General features: G+C 41.2%; 1 protein-coding gene across 3 annotated transcripts; it reads left to right on the top strand.

Annotated features, from left to right (window-relative positions):
* Positions 1-5,665: 5,665 nt before the first annotated feature.
* pskh1 (protein serine kinase H1) lies at positions 5,666-15,811 on the top strand. 3 transcript variants are annotated; one of them, XM_083973240.1, is made up of 4 exons: positions 5,666-5,802; positions 8,363-9,179; positions 10,130-11,050; positions 15,317-15,811. In XM_083973240.1, exons 2-4 carry the CDS (start codon positions 9,111-9,113, stop codon positions 15,632-15,634), a joined length of 1,308 nt encoding a protein of 435 aa, XP_083829366.1. In that variant the 5' UTR covers positions 5,666-5,802; positions 8,363-9,110; the 3' UTR covers positions 15,635-15,811. The 3 variants fall into 3 exon arrangements, with proteins under 3 accessions (XP_083829366.1, XP_083829365.1, XP_083829364.1); XM_083973239.1 differs by lacking the exon at positions 5,666-5,802 and adding an exon at positions 7,151-7,345; XM_083973238.1 differs by lacking the exon at positions 5,666-5,802 and adding an exon at positions 7,151-7,494.
* Positions 15,812-21,294: the final 5,483 nt, after the last annotated feature.

The following is a 21,294-nucleotide window of genomic DNA, read 5'->3' as shown; positions in this document are numbered from 1 at the left end:
AACAGTGTGTTACTGATCAGTTCGTGTGGCCTACGAATGAAGACCTTCTGAACTGTATCACCTCTCCTTCACCGCAGCTAAATCAGACTGTTGAATCATTTTACTGCATTGAATTGATATTGCATTTTATTCACACAGGAGCAGGAATTTGGACTAAATTGTCTGCCTGTTCAGTGCCATGCTGGGATCACTTCATATGAAGAGGAGGTATGATGGAGCCACTTAATATCAAGGCAACCTTTGCAAACGGTTTAAAGTGTGCAATTAATGGCTTTGCTGATGGTTGATATATTACTTTATCATCCATTTTAAATCACTTGTACTTTGGCTGTGGAAAATGCTACTTCAGCGTCCTCCCATCTGGAAAAGGACTGCAGAACATCTGGATTAAAACACATTCATTAACAGTTTTGTAATATTCGCAGCTGCAAACATGAGGGATTGTCGCAAGAACCCCATATCAACCATTTCTAATGATTAGTAAATGTAATGATTAGTAAATGATTTATTAGCCATTAATGAAGTCGTTTGTGGAACCATACTCTGACTTATTTGTTCCTTAATTGCTGCTTTCACGAGCCTCTGCAAAAATCGTAGTCATCTGGTGCAGATGACGGGTGCTCCCCGAGAACTGGCATCTCCGTTAACGTGTTGTTCTTCATTTAGCTTCTCGTACAAATTTGGGTCTTTAGCAAATTTCAAGAGCTCTTGTTCAGAGCCTGAGATGCATTAAATCCATGCAATGGTGCACTGAACCTCAGTGGAATTTCCCTCCCTCCAAAATCCTAAATTATATCAACAAAGTTACAGCAGAATACAACAAGAGGATACTGCTGATACTGTCGTTGTCATCTGTTTCCATTACATTTTCAGACTGAGGGAAAACAAGTCTAAGATAATCCACATTTTGACTTCAAAAGCTTCTCCTCTTTTGACAGCTTTAAGACTATATCTGAGTGTAGTGTAAAAGTAAACTCTGTAAAGACAAAAAGATTGTTGAAAGTCAGACAGGATTCAACTCAGTGGGTTGTTTCAGTGTTAACAGGATGACAGATGTTGGCTTTCAGTGTCTCATCTACCACCTCATCTGAGAAACAGGAAGAACAGAGAAATACTGATGGTAGAGGGACTGACAGGCCTGACTTTATGGTCATTATTTGGCCAGTGCTTTTGTTGCAGTGTTTCAGGAAGAAAACACAAACTCTCATGGGTTAATAGCCGAGTCAACTACTGTATATCATGAGGTTTCAAATGGCTGGGCCAAAGTAATTGTCTTCTTGCAGCGAATCAGATGTTACCTACAGTACAGTGGGGTTAATATGAAATGAACAGTTTTCTCTGTAAAGCTGTAGGGGAGTAAAAACATGTAAACGTAGTTCTTCTCTGTGTCTGTGGTTTCTCAGATTTATCTCTGTCTGCCTGTGGATCCCACTGTGCCAGCCTCTCTCCTCTCCTCTGTCTGCGAAGCTGGAAGCTAATGAATTAACACCTACACCCAGACTGCAATGTCTAAGGAGTTCTTAAGTACTCCATCACCACGGTCGTTTCTTATTCACTTCTACAAGAGTGGTTAATCAGGGCTTAAATTTAACTTGAGGAACTTGTATCTTTTACTTAAGGTTATCTAAAACTGTGCTTTCTCCCCTCTTGAAAAGCATGATGCTCTGCAGTGTTGATGCTGGACAGAATTCGGCCCAAACCTGGTTACATCTGTCACTGTCGCTGTGTTTGTCTGTCACTCTGCTTGCTGGTCTATTTGCCAGTCTGTCATTCAGCCCGTCTCAACTGTCAGTCCATGACTCATATCTGTCTGCTGTCTACCGTTCTGTGTTTATTTCCTGTCTTTCTTTCCAGTCTTTCTCTCTGTCATTTCCACTCTTACATGAGGTCAAGTTGCAGTATAGTTGCAGTTTTGTGTCTTTATATGGGGTGGCAAAGGAAAAGACAGAACAGATGAGTGGTGCTAGAATACAATTGAAAACCCACCATCTAATCTCGCTCTGTGACGTGGATGAAATCGCTGATCAGGCCCAGATGATTGGGTCCTCAATCATGAATCAGGAAGGTATGAGGTAAAAATTCAAAGTGAATATTAAAGAGGGTTTATTATTGATCTCTTCCAGGAACTCAGAGTTCCTTCTCCTTTACACCTTTTTTTTTCTTTTACAAGGGAAAACTGAATTGCTCGAGGTGCATGGAAATAATGCATATCATATTTGGCTTTTAAGTTGCTGCAAGGCTCCTCCACTACTATCTGGGCAGGGTGTGGTGGTCACTGCAGTACCTGACCTGTTACATTATATGTCTTGTTTTTTCAACTTATTTATTTTCTATCATCCATCAGTTATCTCCTCATCTGGCGCCAGATGCACCAGCTTCAAATTTAACCTGGTTATAATGTGTGTTAGTGTTTACTGTGTGTGTTAATAGTGTTTACTAATTGGAGACTTATTGCATTACTGCACAAAACAACACAAAATTAAGAGTTGTTACTATTTCCACCCAATAATTTAACCAGCTAGTTTGTTACTGTAGCTTGATAACACAATCTTGTTGGTGTTCAGCAAAAAAAAATGATAATAACATTGTCCACATCAAGAATTTGATCAATACAAATACAAAGACTTTAAATGACATTGTACAAAACCATTGATATTCTATATTTGTTTTAGCAAATCTTCATGAGCTGTGATGTTATATTGTCGACGATGCAGCCAACTTAGTGTGAAATGACGAGTGGTGACAACTTGGCGACGAAGAGTATAGAGTGGTACGACCCAATCATTTTCTAATCTTTTATTTCACTTCTTCAGATGCACATAGACCTCTAACTCTCTTTTGTCTCCTTCAGCCCTACTCAGCCTGTTGGCCTCTCTCTCTCTCTCTCTCTCTCTCTCTCTCTCTCTCTCTCTCTCTCTCTCTCTGTGTCTATGTGCTGCTGCATTTTTTTGACAACAACTGCAACACAGAAGAAGAAGAAGAAGAAGAAAAACAGCTTGGGCACTTTCAGCTGTGGGCACCTTCAATTTGAATTTTAAGGACACCTGGGACCTTGGATGTGTTACACGGGGAAATATTTCCCTGGTGATTCTGAGGAACTTCAAAAACAACTGCAATAAAAAAAAAAGAAAAAGAAAGAGTCACAGCAGGAGACGTAACTTACGGGCCATTAGCTGGACTATAAAAGTTAGTACCACAGCTGTTTCTGACATGCACAGTTCAGCTGGGAAACCAAATGAAACATCCTAGTCTCTGTGACACCTGCCATGTAGATGCAGCACCTTCTGACATAAATACAGAGATAAAAATCACTGTAACACTCATATAATATTCTCCTGGAAACTAAATAGCTTGCCCGAGGATGTCAATAATGTCCTTGCAATGGGTGTGTTGTATATTGTGATATTTTTATCTCCTGCAGTGTCAGTATAATATTCATACAATATTCCTTCGGGGGAGTTATGTGCATGCGGTAATCAATAGTGAGTTTACTATGACCTGATTGTACTGACGGCATGCAGCAGTGGTCTCTCTCTGTCTTGTTCTCTTTTTACGCCCGACTCTCTGGGGGGAGTCCCCCTGCTAATGTGAGAAGGTGGAGGGGTCGGGTGGGGGGGGGAGTGAGGAAACAGAAATAGCAGCATCCTCCAACGAGGACCCTATCTGACACAGGACGTCATTTTTCTAGAGTTTCTCCTCTTTCCCCCACTGCACCGAAACGCTTGTAAACAGGCACGCATAAAGTTGTCCACTCACTCTAATCTCACCAGCTGATTCATCCTCTGCAGCCTATACACAAATACACTGAAACACACTGCGCCCGCTGCCAAAACTCTTCCCTCTCACACACTCACAAATGAAGGAGAAGCATCATGGGGATATTAATGGAGCCAGAGACACAGACAGAGTCAATTGAGCTTTTAATAGAGCATCTCCTCTTCCTCTCTATGGATAAATAATACAGCAGTCAGCAAATCTAGATCTAATAGATGATATTGACCTTTGGGGGAGGGAAAAGGGTAGGGAGGGAGGAGTGAGTGAGTGCTGGGACAGCACAGGCAGGGGATGGAGAGAGAGAGTGAGACAAAGAGGAAAAAACAAGAGCTGAGAGCGCAGTGATGCAGAGGGGGGCGCACACAAGTGTCAATAGAAGCGAAGCGCTCAGACAAAGCATCTTAATCAGAATGCGACGAAGCGGTGATCAATCACGAGGATGACGATGTAGCAGTCAGTGGCAGGAGCCGGAGAGGCCCTGACCTCAGCTGCACTGCAGATAGAGCACAGAGGCAGCACCGGACCTGAGAGACTCCCCCCTTCTTTGCTTTCATCCTGTGTCCCTCCTTCCCCGCTGCATTGTGTCTTCCTCACCTCTTCTATCTTTTCATTGTATCCCCCCTCTCTTTCCATTTTGATTACTCTCTGTTGTTTCATCTCTCTGCCCCCTCCTCCTCCTCCCCCTCCTCTCCCTCTCTTCCTTTCTCCTATATTTCTGTCTGGTACCCACCATCTGTCATCCGTTGTCTTCCTCTGTCACCTCAGCCCCCCCTCTCCCTCTCATTTTCACTCCCTCAATCCAATTCAAGGAGCTTTATTGGCATCATAAGATGAATTTTACTGTCTCTCTGCCTCTCTATCTGGTAAATTTGTCTTCCTCTCTCTAATTCACCACTTTTGATGCTACTCCACAAAACTCAGCTGTACAGGTGCTGTACAAGTCATGGCCACTCAACAGAGTCCAATACACTCCTCCATCACATCAGCACTGAAGTCAAGGCAATGTTTTCTTTATTACCTTGCTCATGAACAAGTAGGATGAAACTAAATGCTTCAGGCTGTTTTACAAGTACCCTGGATCTATGGGTGTGGGGTATTAAGAAACAGCCTGCTTAATAAAATGTGTAAAAAGTCACCTTACAGTCTGATGTGGCCTTGACAGTGACTTTTATGTGTATAGTGACACCATGTGGAAATGTCCTGTAACAGATTTAAACATCAGTGTGCTGCTCATGCTGCAGGAACATCTGACTTTTTTTTTTGCTGTATCTTCCTCTATGAAACCAATCCATTAAATAATACATATTTTGACCACTTGAAATAGTTGCAAAAATAAAAACACATGTGCCCAAACATATGGATTTTGATACATTGTGAAACACGTGTCTAAACAAATGGTTGAGTTCAATGTAAGTTTTTTACTCCAGAGGCATAGTGAAGTGGCTTGGTGGTTAGTTTTCATTGGTTTTTACCATCTCAGGAATTACAGAAGTGATCCAGCACAGAGCATGCCTGCACTGAATTAAGGGGCTTGTTTATTCCCAAATGCCCCAGAGTCCCGGAGAGAGTCCCAGCGAGACCCCACCACATAAAGGAATAACAAAGAAGTAAAAATATCAACTACACTCTATAATTTCTATGTTATTTGAAATCATCATTCCTGTTTTTCTCATATGTCTGTAGCTAGTTGTGCTGTAACATTATACATTCCCTCAGATGTTGTAACTTCAGGCATGATCATATCAAATAGGGGTCAGAGAGGAGTCATCCTATGTGTAACCTAGACTTGTGAGGGAACTGGAAACGTGCCTCCCAGACTTTCTAGTACTTTTCCAAGAGAGAAGTCAGCATTTTGTCAGAGAGACTTCTCACTGTATCCAGGAAGTGACGGCGAGGACTTAATGGGGTCGAAACAAGCCGAGGGAGGTCGTCCAGTCCCTACAAAAGAAGTTGGGTGGAAGAGGAGCTCCGTCAGGCTACCACAGCCACAGAGGCGTGTACAGGAAATTGAAATGTTGGACCTTCAAAGTAAGAGTGCACAACCTGAATGGTGGCAAAATAACTACATTAGTGTGTGAACTGCCCATTGCCCAGCAACATGTGGCGTGCAGCATTTGGGAAATTAATAGAGATAATTTCCTGCGGATAGCTAAAGTTAGGACCCATGAAGAAAAAACACGAAACATGAGCTGAACAACTCTGTCCTCCCAGAGCTGTGAAATGCACAAGACAGTGATGCCCTTTCAAAAAGGTCCCATTGCCATTTATCATGTCATTTACTGTGCTTATAAGCATTTCCTTGTGATTGAGTATTCCTTGTGATAAATAAACATACCATAGGCTAACTTTTATTGGTTTTAAAGGAGTATTATCGCAAAATTCGGCCACTAGATGGAGCCAGGCGGAGCTTATCAGATATAAACAAGTGGGCAGCTGTCAGAGAGAGAGAGCAGCCTCGTTTAGTCCCCCCCCGCCCCCCCTCCTTCTCCCTCCCCCCTCCTCCTCCCTCGCCAGGCTGAATGAACGTGCAATCGCGGGAAAAAGAAAACTCGCTAGTGGAAGCGGCAGCTCTACGTCACGCACAACCACAACAACGACAACAACAACTGAAACGTCCTCCTCCTTAATAACGCTGAGAGGACAGCTGAAGAAAGACACAGGGACGTGGAGACAAAGTGTTCTACCAGCGATTCAGTGACTGTGAGCACCCTAACACTGCTACATTACTTACTGTTGCATATTTGTCCGGTTCGGAGGTCTGATTTGCGAGTTCCGAGTGCATTTTAACGCAGCAAGCGCCGGGCCGGCTTGGATCATAACAAAGACAAATGCTGCATTTGCCCCACGGACACTATACTGTTGGCGATTTTTTTTTGTAAATTTAGTTATGGCTCCCCCCGACCCATCTTTTACATATGTCAGCTTATTTTATGCTATTACTGCTGTATTTGCGATAATGCTCCTTTAAGAAGACTATCCCTTTAAAAAAAAAAAAAATTACAATCACAACTCAAAGAAATGAGAGACTAATCCAGGTGAGAAGCGCTAACAGTGCTAACTACCAATCAACACTAACCATTAACCACTGCCAGTGCCACCCAACACTTAGGCTATAACATGGATAAAATGACAAAAATAATGCCAACTTATCTCCAAATGGTTTTAAAAAGTATGTTATTCATTTCTGTAATTTAGTAAAGGGGACTGTGAGAGATTTTATTTCTAGCTTATGTTTTATTTGCAGTTTTTGTTCTTGGTTGTTTGCACCACAAAAAAACAAAACAAAACAAAATCCTCAACGTGCGTTTTATTTTGAAATCGTAAACCGGAAGTCCCGCGTCTCCTCACGTCTCTTCACTGCTCTGGCTGTGGGAAGGTGGTCCTGGTCCTGGTCCTGATCGAAAAACACTGTTCAGAAAACCAAGCGACGGGTCTACTCTACTCTTTAAACATCTCCCCAAAACAAACCGATAAACTCCGGTAAATTTGACACGAAATGATGCCAAAAACGGAAACGGAAGCGGCGGATTTGTCTCGTTTGTCCTCGGGAATAAAGTTTGGAAACTACGAGGTGAAAATGGAGAGCTCAGCTGAGTGAGAGTGGGGTGAGGAGGCTGGATTTGGCAAAAGTTGGGAGTCCTGCCCTGCTGCTGCTGTTGCTTCTGCTAGCAGGCTAGTTAGCATGCTCAGGGAACTTCGCTAATTCGGTTAAATTATGAGGTGAGATTAAAAAGTTACTATTTTTTTTCTACATTTTTAACGTCGGGGTTAGTTGTGACCGTTTGTTACACACTGAACTGGTGTGACATTGTGTTCTAGAATGTAACGGTCACATAACGGTTTTTTAAACCAAAGAAAAAACATTGACATGAGAATGATACAGGGCCTGGTCACTTTTTTAAACTTTTAACGTCTGGGTTAGTTGTGACAGTTTATCATACACTAAACTGGTGTGACGTTCTGTTCTAGAATGTAAAAGACAAATAACGGGTTTTTGAAAACCTTAAAAAAAACATTGACATGAGTAGGGCCTGGTCACTTTTTAAACTTTACTTAACCTCAAATGCATCATGTCTTTTTAAATATATAATTTCTCATGGTTTCCTCATCATTTATGATACTTGTTTTTAGTTTTTACAGGATTTTTTTTTTATTAATTGATTTGCTACTTATTTCCCACACTGTAAAGTTAGTTGATAAATATTCATCAGTAATGAATTCTTCTAAAAATATAAACTAAGCAGACTTACAAACTTGGATAACTCAGTTATAAGTAGCCATCTGTGACAGTACAGTCATTTCTTGAGATGCCAAAGCTTTCCCTTGTTTTCTTGGCCATTGGAAAACATGTCTGGTTTGCCTGTGATCATATTTAAGCTGGAGGTTTCACAGTATGGCCTCATCACAGTACTTTAATGAAAAGAATGGTGTGCTGAGAAATGATAAATAACTTTGGGACATTTCTTTTTCTAATGTAGATTTGTGTAGATTTCCTGTCATGTCAGGGCTCAGACATAGAGCCCATGTATTTGTTGAGCCCTAACTGTGAACAGTGAAGTTTCATATTTCATTGTGTTCTGCATTTCAGCCTTCCCTCTGCTGTTATCCAGCCTGTGATTCTCCTGGGGAGCTGCTTTATCTGTGGCAAGACCGCTGCTGACACCACAGCTCCTGCCAATGGATTCAAGCGAAGTCAATTATCTTATTTTCTGAGGAAATCTCTGCATGAATCCTGAAAGATGAAGTTGTGTTTGTCCTAAACACACCCCCACTTAAACCTAGGTTTAAAGAGCCCAGGTGCAGCAGTCCCTGTTCTCTCCTGATCAATCACTTTTTTGAGCGTTCATTCTGACTCTGCGCGTGCAATTTTCTCCACAACATTCAACATTATACAGCGTCTGAGATGGGGCCCTAGTAGCTTCTCCAAGGGGCTTGAGGCACCCCCCTGGCTGCTGACAGTGCAGCCTGCTTGGCTGTGTGTGAACAAGAGCCGTCAGCACAGGTTTATAAAAGAATACTGTAATAAAAATACGGCCAATGATAAAGTGCTTGGAGTCAAAACACACAGCGTACTTGCCCAAATGTATTCATGAACTCTGTGACTTTTAAACTGGACTTAAGTGGATGTATTGGTTGTATTCATGAACCGTGACTGCTGATGCCAGCTCAGTGGGACTTGAGTGGATGTAATCGGCTTTATTCATGAACCCTCTCTCTTCGTCTGGGTAGAGCCTGGATGTTGGATGCCCTGAGTGTGTTGAATCAGCTGTTGCTGTGATGAGGCAGGGCTCCTGGTGGCCTGCGAGGCTGGCTGGGCAGTGGCCCAAGGTGATGTGATGGGGTGCAGGAACAGTAAGGTCCTCCCTGAGCCTCCAGGGGATGTTCAGTTGGACCTGGTCAAAAAGGTCAGTACAAGGACAATATTGTATCTACTAGTCATTGTATTATTAGTGAAGTGTCTGACTTGTTGACCAACAGTTCAAGATGCAATTGAACAGTGATGTAAAACCGAGAAAAGTAGCAAAGCTGGAACCAGAACATGTTTGGTGATTTTGCTTAATGAAGAATTAATCAATTTACAATGCAATGCATTAACTAATGATTTCAGCTGTTTGTCCCCATCAAACTTATATGCATAGAGTTATAATTTTCATTTAGTTCAGTTTTATTTACATTGTAGAACTGGTGCAGTCTGTGTTTTGATTGCCAATCAGAAATGTTACAGTACAGAAAAGTGTAGCTGAGTGTAGCAAAAGATTCCTTCCATCTTTTAAATGCAGATGTTTGCTAGTTTTCAAAGTCCTCAAAGATATTGATGGGGCCTGAGATAGTACGTTTTAATTTCACTGGACACACAATAGACTAGTAGGCCTAATTAGTAGCAATAAGATGCCACTTGCCCCCTCCCAATCATGTTCCTTGAAACTGATTGTAACAATATCAAAACAGCTGTTGAATGGTACGTTTCTCTAGGTCATTATTAAAGATAATCAACAAGTATCAACCAATATCTTTAAGTTTTATTATGATGTATTGCTCAGCCGAATGTAAAGCTGAACATTTTTTAATCCTGTGCTGTTGGTCAGACAAAACAAGATAGTTCAAGATGTCTTTCTTACTAAATGAAGCCAGAAAATACACATAGAAATAAGTTGATAATAAATATATTTTCTGTATTTTCAGTCCTAAAAACAGGCACTGGAATGAGGCTTAAAACATCCAGTATTGGCTGAGCTGTAGTAACGATAGACTAATGTGTGTTAGTCTATAGTCACTATGTCAGTTTTGCAGAACTGCTGTTTTAGTTTGACTTCTGATTTATTTTGGTGTTTAACCGTGTTCCTGTGCTTTTCAGGTTGATCCCCTCCAACCCCCTCAGACAGATATCTTTAAGCACTTCATACGAGGGGATGGCACTGCAAGCAAAATGGGCGGGGCTGGCGGAGGGGGCGTGGACAAGGCTGACTCCACCTCCCCATATCAGCCCCAGGCCCAAGCTGCCACTCCCACCGCTTCCGCCCAGCCGCCCAATCCCTCCGAACTGTCGGACCCTCAGCGGAAAAAGGTGGCAAAGTATCGAGCCAAGTTTGATCCCAGGGTCACGGCGAAATACGACATCAAGGCTCTGATAGGACGAGGGAGTTTCAGCCGCGTTGTCCGCGTGGAACACAAGAGCACGCGGCAGCCGTACGCCATCAAGATGATCGAGACCCGTTACCGGGAGGGGAGGGAGGTGTGCGAGTCGGAGCTGTGCGTTCTCCGCCGCGTCCGCCACACCAACATCATCCAGCTGATGGAGGTCTTTGAGACGGCAGAGCGCGTCTACATGGTGATGGAGCTCGCCACCGGAGGAGAGCTCTTTGACCGCATCATCGCTCGCGGCTCCTTCACGGAGCGGGACGCCACCCGGGTGCTGCAGATGGTGCTGGACGGCGTCAAGTATCTCCACACGTTGGGGATCACTCACCGAGATCTGAAGCCGGAGAACCTGCTCTACTACCACCCCGGGGCCGACTCCAAGATCATCATCACCGACTTCGGCCTGGCCAGCAGCAGGAAGAAGGGGGACGAGTGTCTGATGAAGACCACCTGCGGCACGCCGGAGTACATCGCGCCTGAGATCCTGGTGAGGAAGCCGTACACGAACGCAGTGGACATGTGGGCGCTGGGGGTGATATCGTATATCCTGCTGAGTGGAACCATGCCCTTCGAGGACGACAACCGCATGAGACTCTACCGACAGATCCTCAAGGGGAAGTACAGCTTCTCTGGAGAGGTGAGGTGTTAGATCTGTGTCACACTTTTCTCTCTCTCTCTCTGTTTTTCACACACACATGCATGCACGTACCCAATCCAGCAGACTTCACCCATATTTGGATTACATTCCTCACACCACATGAGGCTTTGTCAACAGATTTCCAAGAAGTTCTGCTTTTCTTGTGCGGTGTGGTGACATGGTTTTTTAACGCAGACGCTCCACTTTTTCCTCATCCCTCACTTCATGTCCACGTCTATCTTCCTGCACCGTCTCCACCTCACCATCCTCACTTTCATTTATTTGTTCGCTCTAAGTCAACATGCCCTCCTTCCGTGCGCGCGCAATAATTTATGCTCTATCTGTGTATGTAGTTGGAAGAATGCTGAGTTGTCCGTTTCTTTGTTTCATAGCGTGGGATGTTTATGTTGCCAGTGAGCCTTACAAAAGAGGCCCTCGGTTAATGTTTGCCCCACATACGGCTACTCCAGCACAAATAATAGCTGAGTGGTTTTGTACTAAGGAGCAGTTGAATCATCTCAGTTTTTATACCTCCAAGCCAGCGACAGCCGGAGGCATTATTATTTCAGACAGAGTGTCCTGTCCATGTTGTTTTTTTCTGATATCTGGGAAACACTTGGATTAAAATTTGTCAAATTTGGCCGAAACATTCATTCAGACTCAATGATGAACTAATTAGATTTTGGTGGTCAAAGGTCAAGGTACAGCAAAATACATTTTATATCGTATTTAAAGGTACAGTGTGTAACTTATTTGGCTTTTTATTAGCAAAAATCAAATATTGCTTTCATAAATACGTATTTACCGAAGTCTAATCACAATCGTATACAAATGAAAGCTTTCTCGTAGGATAGAATGAGTTGTTTACAAATACATAGGTGGCGGTGCACCCAACTGAAGCTGCCATGGTGCATCGCCATCTTTGAATGCGGTAGCCGAAAGGGGACAAACTTGGTTCGCCGTTCATGTTTTACCTTTAAATCCCCGTGTGTTGTTGGGGGCGGGAAAGGGGGCACAACTGAAAAATAACATACACATCTAGAAATAAATAACTGATTTAAAAACTGCCTAAGTGCAGCCACAGTGTGTATTTTCGCACATACTGTTGGTATACAGTTACCGCGCACTGCTGCTGTGAATGCCAACAAACAGCGCTATGCGGAGATGAATGAATGGAACGATATTGCGTTAACGAAAAGAAAATAGCCGAAAAATCTAACGTAATTTATTTGTGGCAGGCCGCCACAAATAAATGAATGTGTGGGAAACACTGATTATGTGTATGCTCGCCGATACCGCCATTTCCGCAGGAGGGGTTTTTGGTCCTTGGAGGCCATCGTCACTTTGCGACGGGAGGGGTGAGTGCGAGTGAGTGCTGCAATCTAGAATCTGAACGCTTGATGCATTTTACACACTGGACCTTTAATTCTTTCAAAATTCTCACTATATGTATTAAATGAAGAAACCAATATAAGATGCAGGTTGACAGAGGTGTTAAGTGGCAAAGTTGTAATTGTAGTTTAGGGATGAGTCAAGATTTTAACTTCTCAACTGTCTGGCAAATGACATCACGGTATTTAGAAATCGCTTCCATGGGACCTGCGTTTTAGCTGAGGTCTGCATAAGGTTCGACAGAGCTGCTGGATAAAGACAAGGTATGTCCAAGGAGTTGTCTTTGAGATCGGCAAAGAGGAATAGAGCTTATTATTATTATGCATTTTTAGCATAATTCTGTAGGTATTGACTCGACTGAGAGTATAGATGTCTGTCACAAAAGTTTCTCACACCATCGCAAAAAGTATTTATCCTGGGTCAGTACGGTTCAGATTATTTCTGTAAATATTATCTATTATGCTCTGTTGTGAAAAGCCAGGGATTGAAGGCAAAAAGATGACTTGATTTAACAAAGTTGTCAGCTGGCATTGTAGCTCACAAGGACGCTTAAAATCCAAGTTCAAGCAACAGGTCAAACCACTGCAGTGGAGCTGAGAGGATCTGAAGTGTCGGGTGATAATGTTCTATGGCTTCACCCATTTATTCTTCAAAAGAAGTTATTATTTACAGAAGATTTTGCAGCAGCAACTCTTCAAGGTTTGGTGCTGTCCGGTTTCTGGAGGTTGGTTTGCAATCATTCGAAACTGGTTTTACCACCTGCCAAATCCCACATTAACCCATGTTTTTTTCTCTTTTCTTTTTCTGCTATTGCTTCTTTTAAGCTTGACAAGAATTGACCCCTTAGTAAAAACATTTATGCCTTTTTTTTGTCGTTATAAAACCCCGCCCTGTGCAGTTTCTTAAAGAAAAAATACCTTGTTTGCCTTCAGTGTTTCTCTGTGTATACATCCAATTCAGTTTTTAAGAAATGGTTTAATCCTCCATTGTTTACATGTATGATTGCTTGGTTCCTTGCCCTTGTGTTGCATTAACTGTCACCAGCTGTCACTGAAACAAAACTGAATTGAAGGTATGTGTGTTTTAGTACAGCACATGCATGTGTCTCCTGTAAATGATAAACTAAAGATATAGAAACACATTGCTCCATAGTACTACAAGTCAAAAACTGCACAGGGTGCCTTTAACAACTTAAAATAAATGTTTACCAATTTCAACCTAAAAAAAACCCTGTAAAAAAATGTATAGTGCTAAAACAAGTAGTTGATTAATTGATTGGTCCATCAAAATAAGAAGGAATGACAAACTGCTAGAACCAGCTTCTTAATTTTGAGCATTTGCTTTCCCTACACTGTTTTACATGATCATACATTGATTTTCTCTCCCTTTGGACTGTGGAGTGCTCAAAACAATCAATTTTATGTTATCATTTATAGCTCTCTGGCAAAATGCGATGAGTGTTATTCAGGATATTTTACAAGCTAAATTATTGTCTGAATATTGATTAATTGTGGGGTAACAATTAGTTTTCCTTCCACAAGCAGTAAAGGGGTTTTTGTGGTGCTGGTCTGATTCCAGCAGGGGACCTTTGTTGCATGTCACGCCCTTCTCTCGCATCCCTGTGTTTCCTGCCTTAAGTTGCAAATAACACCATAAACACAACATTTAAAAATGTAATGGGTGTGCAGACACAGCAGGGGACTAGAAGTATTCACTTCATAAAGTGGTAATTTTATCTCCGTGGGTCAGATGCAACACAAGAACACTCATTATGTCACAATGGATGGCAATGAGTCGGCCGATGTTTTAGTTTAAGAAACTGTGTCCTGAGGGTGAGAGCTGGAGCTGAAGTGGAGCAGACTCGACTGCATTTCCCATGGGGATGTGTCTTATAACATTTACATTTACAGCTGCAGTCCAAGAGTGAATCACAGCCTGGACATTGTTGTAGGTGGGGGAGCAATGTATGTCTGAGGGTCATATATGTGTCATGTATCTTTAGCCAACACTGATGATTTACCTGCTGTGTGAGGGAGGAGGGGGGAAGAGGGTTAGTCGTCTACTGGGAGACTGAGAAAACAGCTGGTTGCCACATCAGATTCACGACTCCACACCCATTACTGAGCTGGACAATATTAAACGATCAGGAAGACACGGTGTGTAGAATAAAACAGCGCTGCTCAGCTCATTCTCAGCTTTATACTGGTCTGCTGCCCTCTTGTGTCTAGTTCACAAAAGATTTCTCACCTGACTTTAACACGTGTACATATGGAATAATTATGTCATCGTCGCTGCAAGCCGATCAAGGACCAATATGTAACTCACTTACTTAACTTGATGTAAAAATCTGAAACCTCCAGGTCTGAGACATTGAGAATGGACTTTAAAAGTCAAGAGGGAGACAGACAGATACTCAGCAGTGTAACTTCTGAAATGAACAATATTTGCATATTCATAGATTTCTTTCCGAGAGGGAGAAAGGAGTAGATGTGTAGAATTTTTAATAAGTTTTCATCCCATTTTATGTGCAAAAAAAAACACATTAGACACAAATTGTTATTCAAGGCAGAATAAATCTTTGTCTTAATGTACAGTATTGCTTAAATGCATCTTCAGAATATATTCAGGAGATGTCCTATACTATAAATGTTCTACAGTAGTTTCTTATCTCTATCAATCATAGAAGGTTTTTCTAATTTCCCTGTAATTACCTGTTCATTTCCATGGCCTTTCCTGACCTTAATACAGTTTCAGAGCAGCTGAAGCTGAAATATTAATGATGTCTATTATCCACAGATTTAGTCTATGTCGAGCACAGACACTGAAATCTCATTGTTACCACAGTCCTGTCTCACATCTGTCTCTTGTCTCCAGCCGTGGCCCAGTGTGTCCAACTTGGCCAAAGACTTTGTGGAACGAATCCTGACCGTGGACCCCAGTGAGCGGCTCACAGCTGGCCAGGCCCTCAAGCACCCCTGGATCGTCAGCATGGCCGCATCTTCCTCCATGAAGAACCTCCAGCGCTGTATATCTCAGAACCTCCTGAAGCGGGCGTCTTCGCGCTGCCACAGCACCAAGTCGGCCCAGTCCACTCGCTCCAGCCGCTCCACCAAATCCAACAAAGCTCGGCGCGTGCGGGAGAAAGAGCTGCGCGAGTTGAACCGACGCTATCAGCAGCAGTATAACGGCTGACACGGGGGGGAGCGTGACGGCGGCCCAGGACTGAAGTGGGACCTCATGCTTTAAGGGGAAACAGCACTACATTGACTGAACTCCTATAATGACTATCACCATTCAAAGTTGCTGCCAGTGTTAAAGGCCAAAAAGGCTGAAAGGCCCAAATCATTGCCTTAAAAAAAAAAAAAAGAAGGAAACAACTTCACTAGATGACGGCTACAGGCAAAATTAAGGATGAAAAGTAACTGCTGCCAGTCAAGACTATGGGGCAAGTTAAAAAATATATTATTGATCATAAAAAGACAGTGAAATCAATCATCATTCCTATGGCATTGTGTCTCCGGATGAGGACACAGAAGGAAACACCGGTTAAGTGTTGTACTGCAACGGTTTCATCATCTCTCCATCCATTCCTTCACCTTTCCTTTGGCAGGATGGTTGCCTTCCACTACTTTTCATTTTGTCTTTCAATTCCTGTGTCTCTACATATTTATTTATTATTGTCGACATGATTTTTAGTCTCCATTCAGATGGGTCACTGGATAATGACCTTCCACGAGGATCTGTTGAACAGAGTTCTGGGTACTGAAGTTTCTAAGAAGAATGGGATACTTTTAGAAGTGGGGAAACCAGATTCCCCTCACTCATTCCTGATTGAAAATTGCTGTGAATTTATTATTGTACTAATTGTACAGACCTTTTCTAAAGATGTGGGCGATGGAAGCACACTGCAACACAACCACACCCTTAATGGCCAGATGAAGGCGTGTTTTTTTTTTGTTTTATTTTGTTTTCATTAGTCATCTGTAATAAGCATATCTAACCTTGCCATTATTTGCTCTGTTAATATCATTGTCCTAAAGCTGTCAAAAGATTGTGAAGCTGTTTTCTGTCCGTGTTAAATGTATTGCCTTAGATAACAGACCACACAGCCCCCATGTTGAACGTATTTCACTTCACTTATTCGCCATGAGCCTGTCCTCTTGTGTAACAGTATTCAAAGGATTCATGGTCTTACAGTTCGTTATAATGAGAGTGATGCATCTTCTTACAGAAACAATGAAGGTGAAAGTTACAGAGAGCTCATCTTGTCCTCAGTTCAAACGTAGCCTAGTTAGCAAATGCTCAGAGAAGATTTATGTATTACTAAACTGAAATGGGTTGTGCCACATAAACTTATTCTTACATAGGAATTTGTTGTTAGTAAATATTTACACATTGAAACTGTCAGGTGTTGCATGGTTGGCCAACTGGACTAACGAATCGACAGAGCTGATGTTAACTTGCTAACATATTGGGCTGAACCCTTAAAGCAGAAGTAAGCGGAATGTTTGTGTTAATAATAAGTCTTAAATAGTTATATCTTCCGACAGCAATCACTTACATAGTGTTTGGTCTGAAACACGGGTCTGTCAGTCACTCTGCTCTGCTGTAAGCCGAGGAGAAAACTTCCCTTGTATCCTACAACCTTTATCCAATTAGGAGAGAGAACGGCATAAAGGGGCGGTCCTCTCTGTGTGCAGCCAAGGGATGCGCGTGCATGTGGTGACGAGGGCGGGGACTGCTAACTCCATCCGCTGACAGGAGGAAGTTAGCCAAAACGACCGGATCGCTTACTTCTGCTTTAATTATCATGCTGTTGTCTGTGTTTTACTTGAAACTACAAAACAGCAGAATAGATCTTTAAACCCGTCAACTTCAAAGTGGAACTGTTGTGTAGCCAGCTGTGATCGACAAATCTGACTTGACACTTTGACAACGATGCTAACTGAAGAGGCCATCAATAACATTAACGGATTTAAATATAATAACAAAATGTGACAAATAAATACCTGCTAGGTTACACAGCCTCTTCAGCATAATTGGATCGAAGACGACTGAACCTGAAACAATTCTCTTGCATCTAAATTTACAGGGTTTTGGCTGCTAAGTTTATGGTACTGTTTGTGCCCAAAATCTGTTCATTTTTTTTGTAATTACATCAACAACTATGATGCTGATAACTTTCAATGCAATGCTAATGTCTTAGTTTAAATGGTACAACCGAATTTAACACTCAAGAAGGACTTTGCTTAAAAATGAATCTATTGTATTAATGGATTTATGAATATCGGGTGTAACCCAATCCTGAGTACACTTTTTTTTTTTTTCCTGCAAGTCTCTGTTCCCACCTGTCTCAGCCACTGGTCTGCTGTTTAAGTAATAGTTTTTTCTTTTCTTTGTTAAAGTGATAAAATGTTTTTTTAAAAAAAAGAGAGAAAACCTTTGAAGAGAAAGATATATACATTTAGCCATAAAAGTCTGCCACCACGGAGCAGGGACTTCAGCTTTCTGTAGTTTGACAGAGCCCACAGTTCATCTTCTCCAGCTCTCAGTGATTTTTATTTTTATTTTATTTTTACTTAAGGCCAGGCAGGTTGTGTCTGTATCCTAAATTTCTATTCTACCCTTTGGACCAAAAATGAAGGAAACCATAGTGGACATGGTTGCAATTACACAGTCTAATGCATAAATGTTTTCTTTTTTGATGTTGTTTGAAAAAAAAAAAGTGCACTTAATTCAGAGTCAATTCCAATCAGTTCTGCCTTTTTGAGTCTGAATCATAAGCAGTATAAAACCTATCATGTGGGCAGTCGGCATCCTCCACATGATTAGGTAATGTGACCAACACACTACTCGGAGCTATATTTCTGTTAGGAATCTTAGTTTAAGCAGGATTGTGTGTTTTTGTTTTATTTTTTTGTGGTAAAAGGCTGCCTCACATTAAAATGAATTTATTAAACAGCTGAAACAGAGTGAGGTGAACAAGAGGATGTGACATTCCTTGCCCCTAATGATCTACATTCCCAAATTCGCCAGAAAATGTGATATTAGATTTTATTTTTCCCAGAAATAACAACATAACTCAAGTGATTCTCGTAGGTCTCATTTTCCTTTTTCTTTCTTTCTTTTCTTTTTTTTTTATCTGGCAAAGCACTTCGTGTACAAAGTTTAATTGAGTTTTGTTTGTTGGACCTGTTCACTGTGTTTTTATGTGTTAGTCCCTTCAGAAGACTCCCAGAGTAAATCAGATGGCACAGTGTGGTCTTTTCTTCTTTATAAGAGTAATTTTGCTGTGGTCTGCCCCAGAATCATAAAGTGTGCTGTTGTTGTGAACTTTTTAACACATACTGGAAACCTAACCGAGCCATGTCAGCTGACCTCAGATTTTCCTTTTCTTTTTGTCCTTTGGACGTCGCTTGTTCCAGGATGCTCTGTCCTCTCTCTGATGCTGTTCTTTCTTTTTTCCTTGATGTAAGTGTACCTTTTGAACCTTTATTTTCTTTGTCCCACTGCTGTTATCTGATCTGATATCTCACCTTTTGGGTGATAGTAAATTTTCTATATTTTAAAGACTGTAAGTGAGGCTTAAATTATACCTGGTGTCCATACACTTGTATCTTGACCCAAAATGTGTCTTTTTAATGTCAAATGGAAAAGTAGGCTTTAAAAGTGCATTTAAAATCTCTGTTGTTTCCTTCTACCTGTGGTAGTCACATTTAAAGACAGATTTTGGGTGAAGTATCACATGAAAGTGTCATATTTCCTACAACATAGAGTATTATGAGGTAGCCTTAATTCTGGTAGTTAGTTCTTTTAGAGCATAGCATCTTTGTGAATTAAACATTTTTAACCTGTTTTCAATTGTCGGATATAAGGATCACAGTCACAAAGTAATCATTTGGACTCAAAGGAAATGCAGTGGTTGAATTAGTCTGCAGAAATGTTGAGTACCTGTTGTGTACAATGTTCAATGAATAACCAAATCAGTTCATCAGCAGGTTTGCAGAATGTCAGCACATTTTCATTTTGTGTGTTTGTTTTTTTGTTTTGTTTTTTAAATATATACATGTGTGATTTTATATAAATGCTGTCCTAAATGAAGTAGCCAACTCAACACTGTTACCTGAAAACAGTTGTTCATGTTTTGTTACTGTGTCAGAATGAATAACACGTTGATTCTTCTACCATTAACTTTTTTATTTTTTTAAAAGGTGAGTTGTATGTGCCAATAAAAAAAACCCCAAACCTGACTTGTCGGACTGTGTTTGTTTGGAGTTTTACACAATTTTCTTCTCTGGAAGGAGTCATGTTTGTGATTTAGCCAACAGATTCAAAAAATACGTTTTTTTTAATGAGTAAGCATTGACAGCACATTCTGTTGAACTAGTTTATTTTTAGGTTTGTTGATATACTATCATCATTCCCTGTTTCACTTCCGTGCACAAAGCTGGTCTTGATTCATTATCATGGATTGGAAATGGTCAGCATTAATGAATAAAACCCCTTGTAGCTATTTTTATTTCTATTTTATCAGCAGGCCCTGTCGCAAAAGCTTAAATGATCAAACTGTTTGCCACCTTATGTGCACCAAGCAGCTAACAAACACCATTACAAACCAACTGAAAAAAATACCCACCATCTAATGGCAGATATTTTTTTGTTGGTTGGTGTAAATCAAAACAGAGCTAAATGAAGAGTGAATGTTTAATGTGGCTACAAACATGCCTCAAACTATAGATAAAGGGTCTATGGCCAACATGCTGTCACTGTGTGTCAACCTGAAGTGGAGATGTTCTGACCCCAAGTGGGTGAAAAGTCTATTGCAGCTTCAAGATTTGTAGTTTTTAGTAAATGAGCAAAAACCGCTCAGATGCACAGACAGTAAAAATGGCATTCAGATGTCTTCAGCTCTTCATTACTCCAAAATCAAAAAGCAGCTACAGTATAACTAATACTGTGAGTGGATAATAGGGCCCCTAACGATTTAACATATTGAAATTTCATGTACAGGCTACAGTTTGGGAATAACCGACAGTATCTGGCTTTGTGATTTGTGAAATGTGGAACATTATTATCTACAAAGAGTGGTGGAAGAAAGTACAATTATAAACATGTTTACATTTTAAGTTGTAATACTTATATGAGCTGAAGACTATTATTGAAGGAAATACATTTAGGTAGCTGTGAGTACTATAAGTGTTTATTATTTATGTTTTATACACAAATTATTGGATCAAATTAGCCTGCATGATTACCATGCAGTTGATTGACATTGTTGATATTGGCATTGTTATCACTTAACAAGGTGTGTTTATAAATGGCAGTGGGACGCCCCCCTACTCACTGTAGCTTCCATGTTTAAAATAAAAACATGAATATATTATGAACCTGTGTTGGCTGTGTATTATGTGAATAGCTTAGTATCCAATGCACAAACCTGTGTAGAGTTTAAAATCCATTTCATACAATGTAGTCGAGGGTCCTCCCTGCTCAATCCCTCCATCAGTTTGGGGGTCCCTGGCCAGAAAAACGTTGAAACCCCCTGTCCTAATGTATTGTGGACCTGTTGTAATAATGTTGCGGATACTGTACGTTTTATTTAAGCCTCTGTTTCCTGACGGCAAACAGCGCCCACTGCTGGCAGCAACGCAACGTGACCGGGGAGGCTTGGCTAAAGCGGTAGCTCGGGTCCTTTTGGGTTGCCAGGTATGGACCAAGCTTCACACACTACGATCTAAGGTGCACATGTGAAAATTGATCGAAAGGTCAATTTTATTACGTGGGTGGTAATAGATACGGATAATACTTAGATTATATAAAAAATAACCGTCCTTTTAAAGAGTTGTATTGTG

This window comes from Trachurus trachurus, assembly GCF_905171665.1.
Source record: "Trachurus trachurus genome assembly, chromosome: 6".
Taxonomy (NCBI): Eukaryota; Metazoa; Chordata; class Actinopteri; order Carangiformes; family Carangidae; genus Trachurus; species Trachurus trachurus.
Note: the sequence above shows the minus strand (reverse complement) of the source record. Positions and strands in the feature narration are given on the sequence as shown.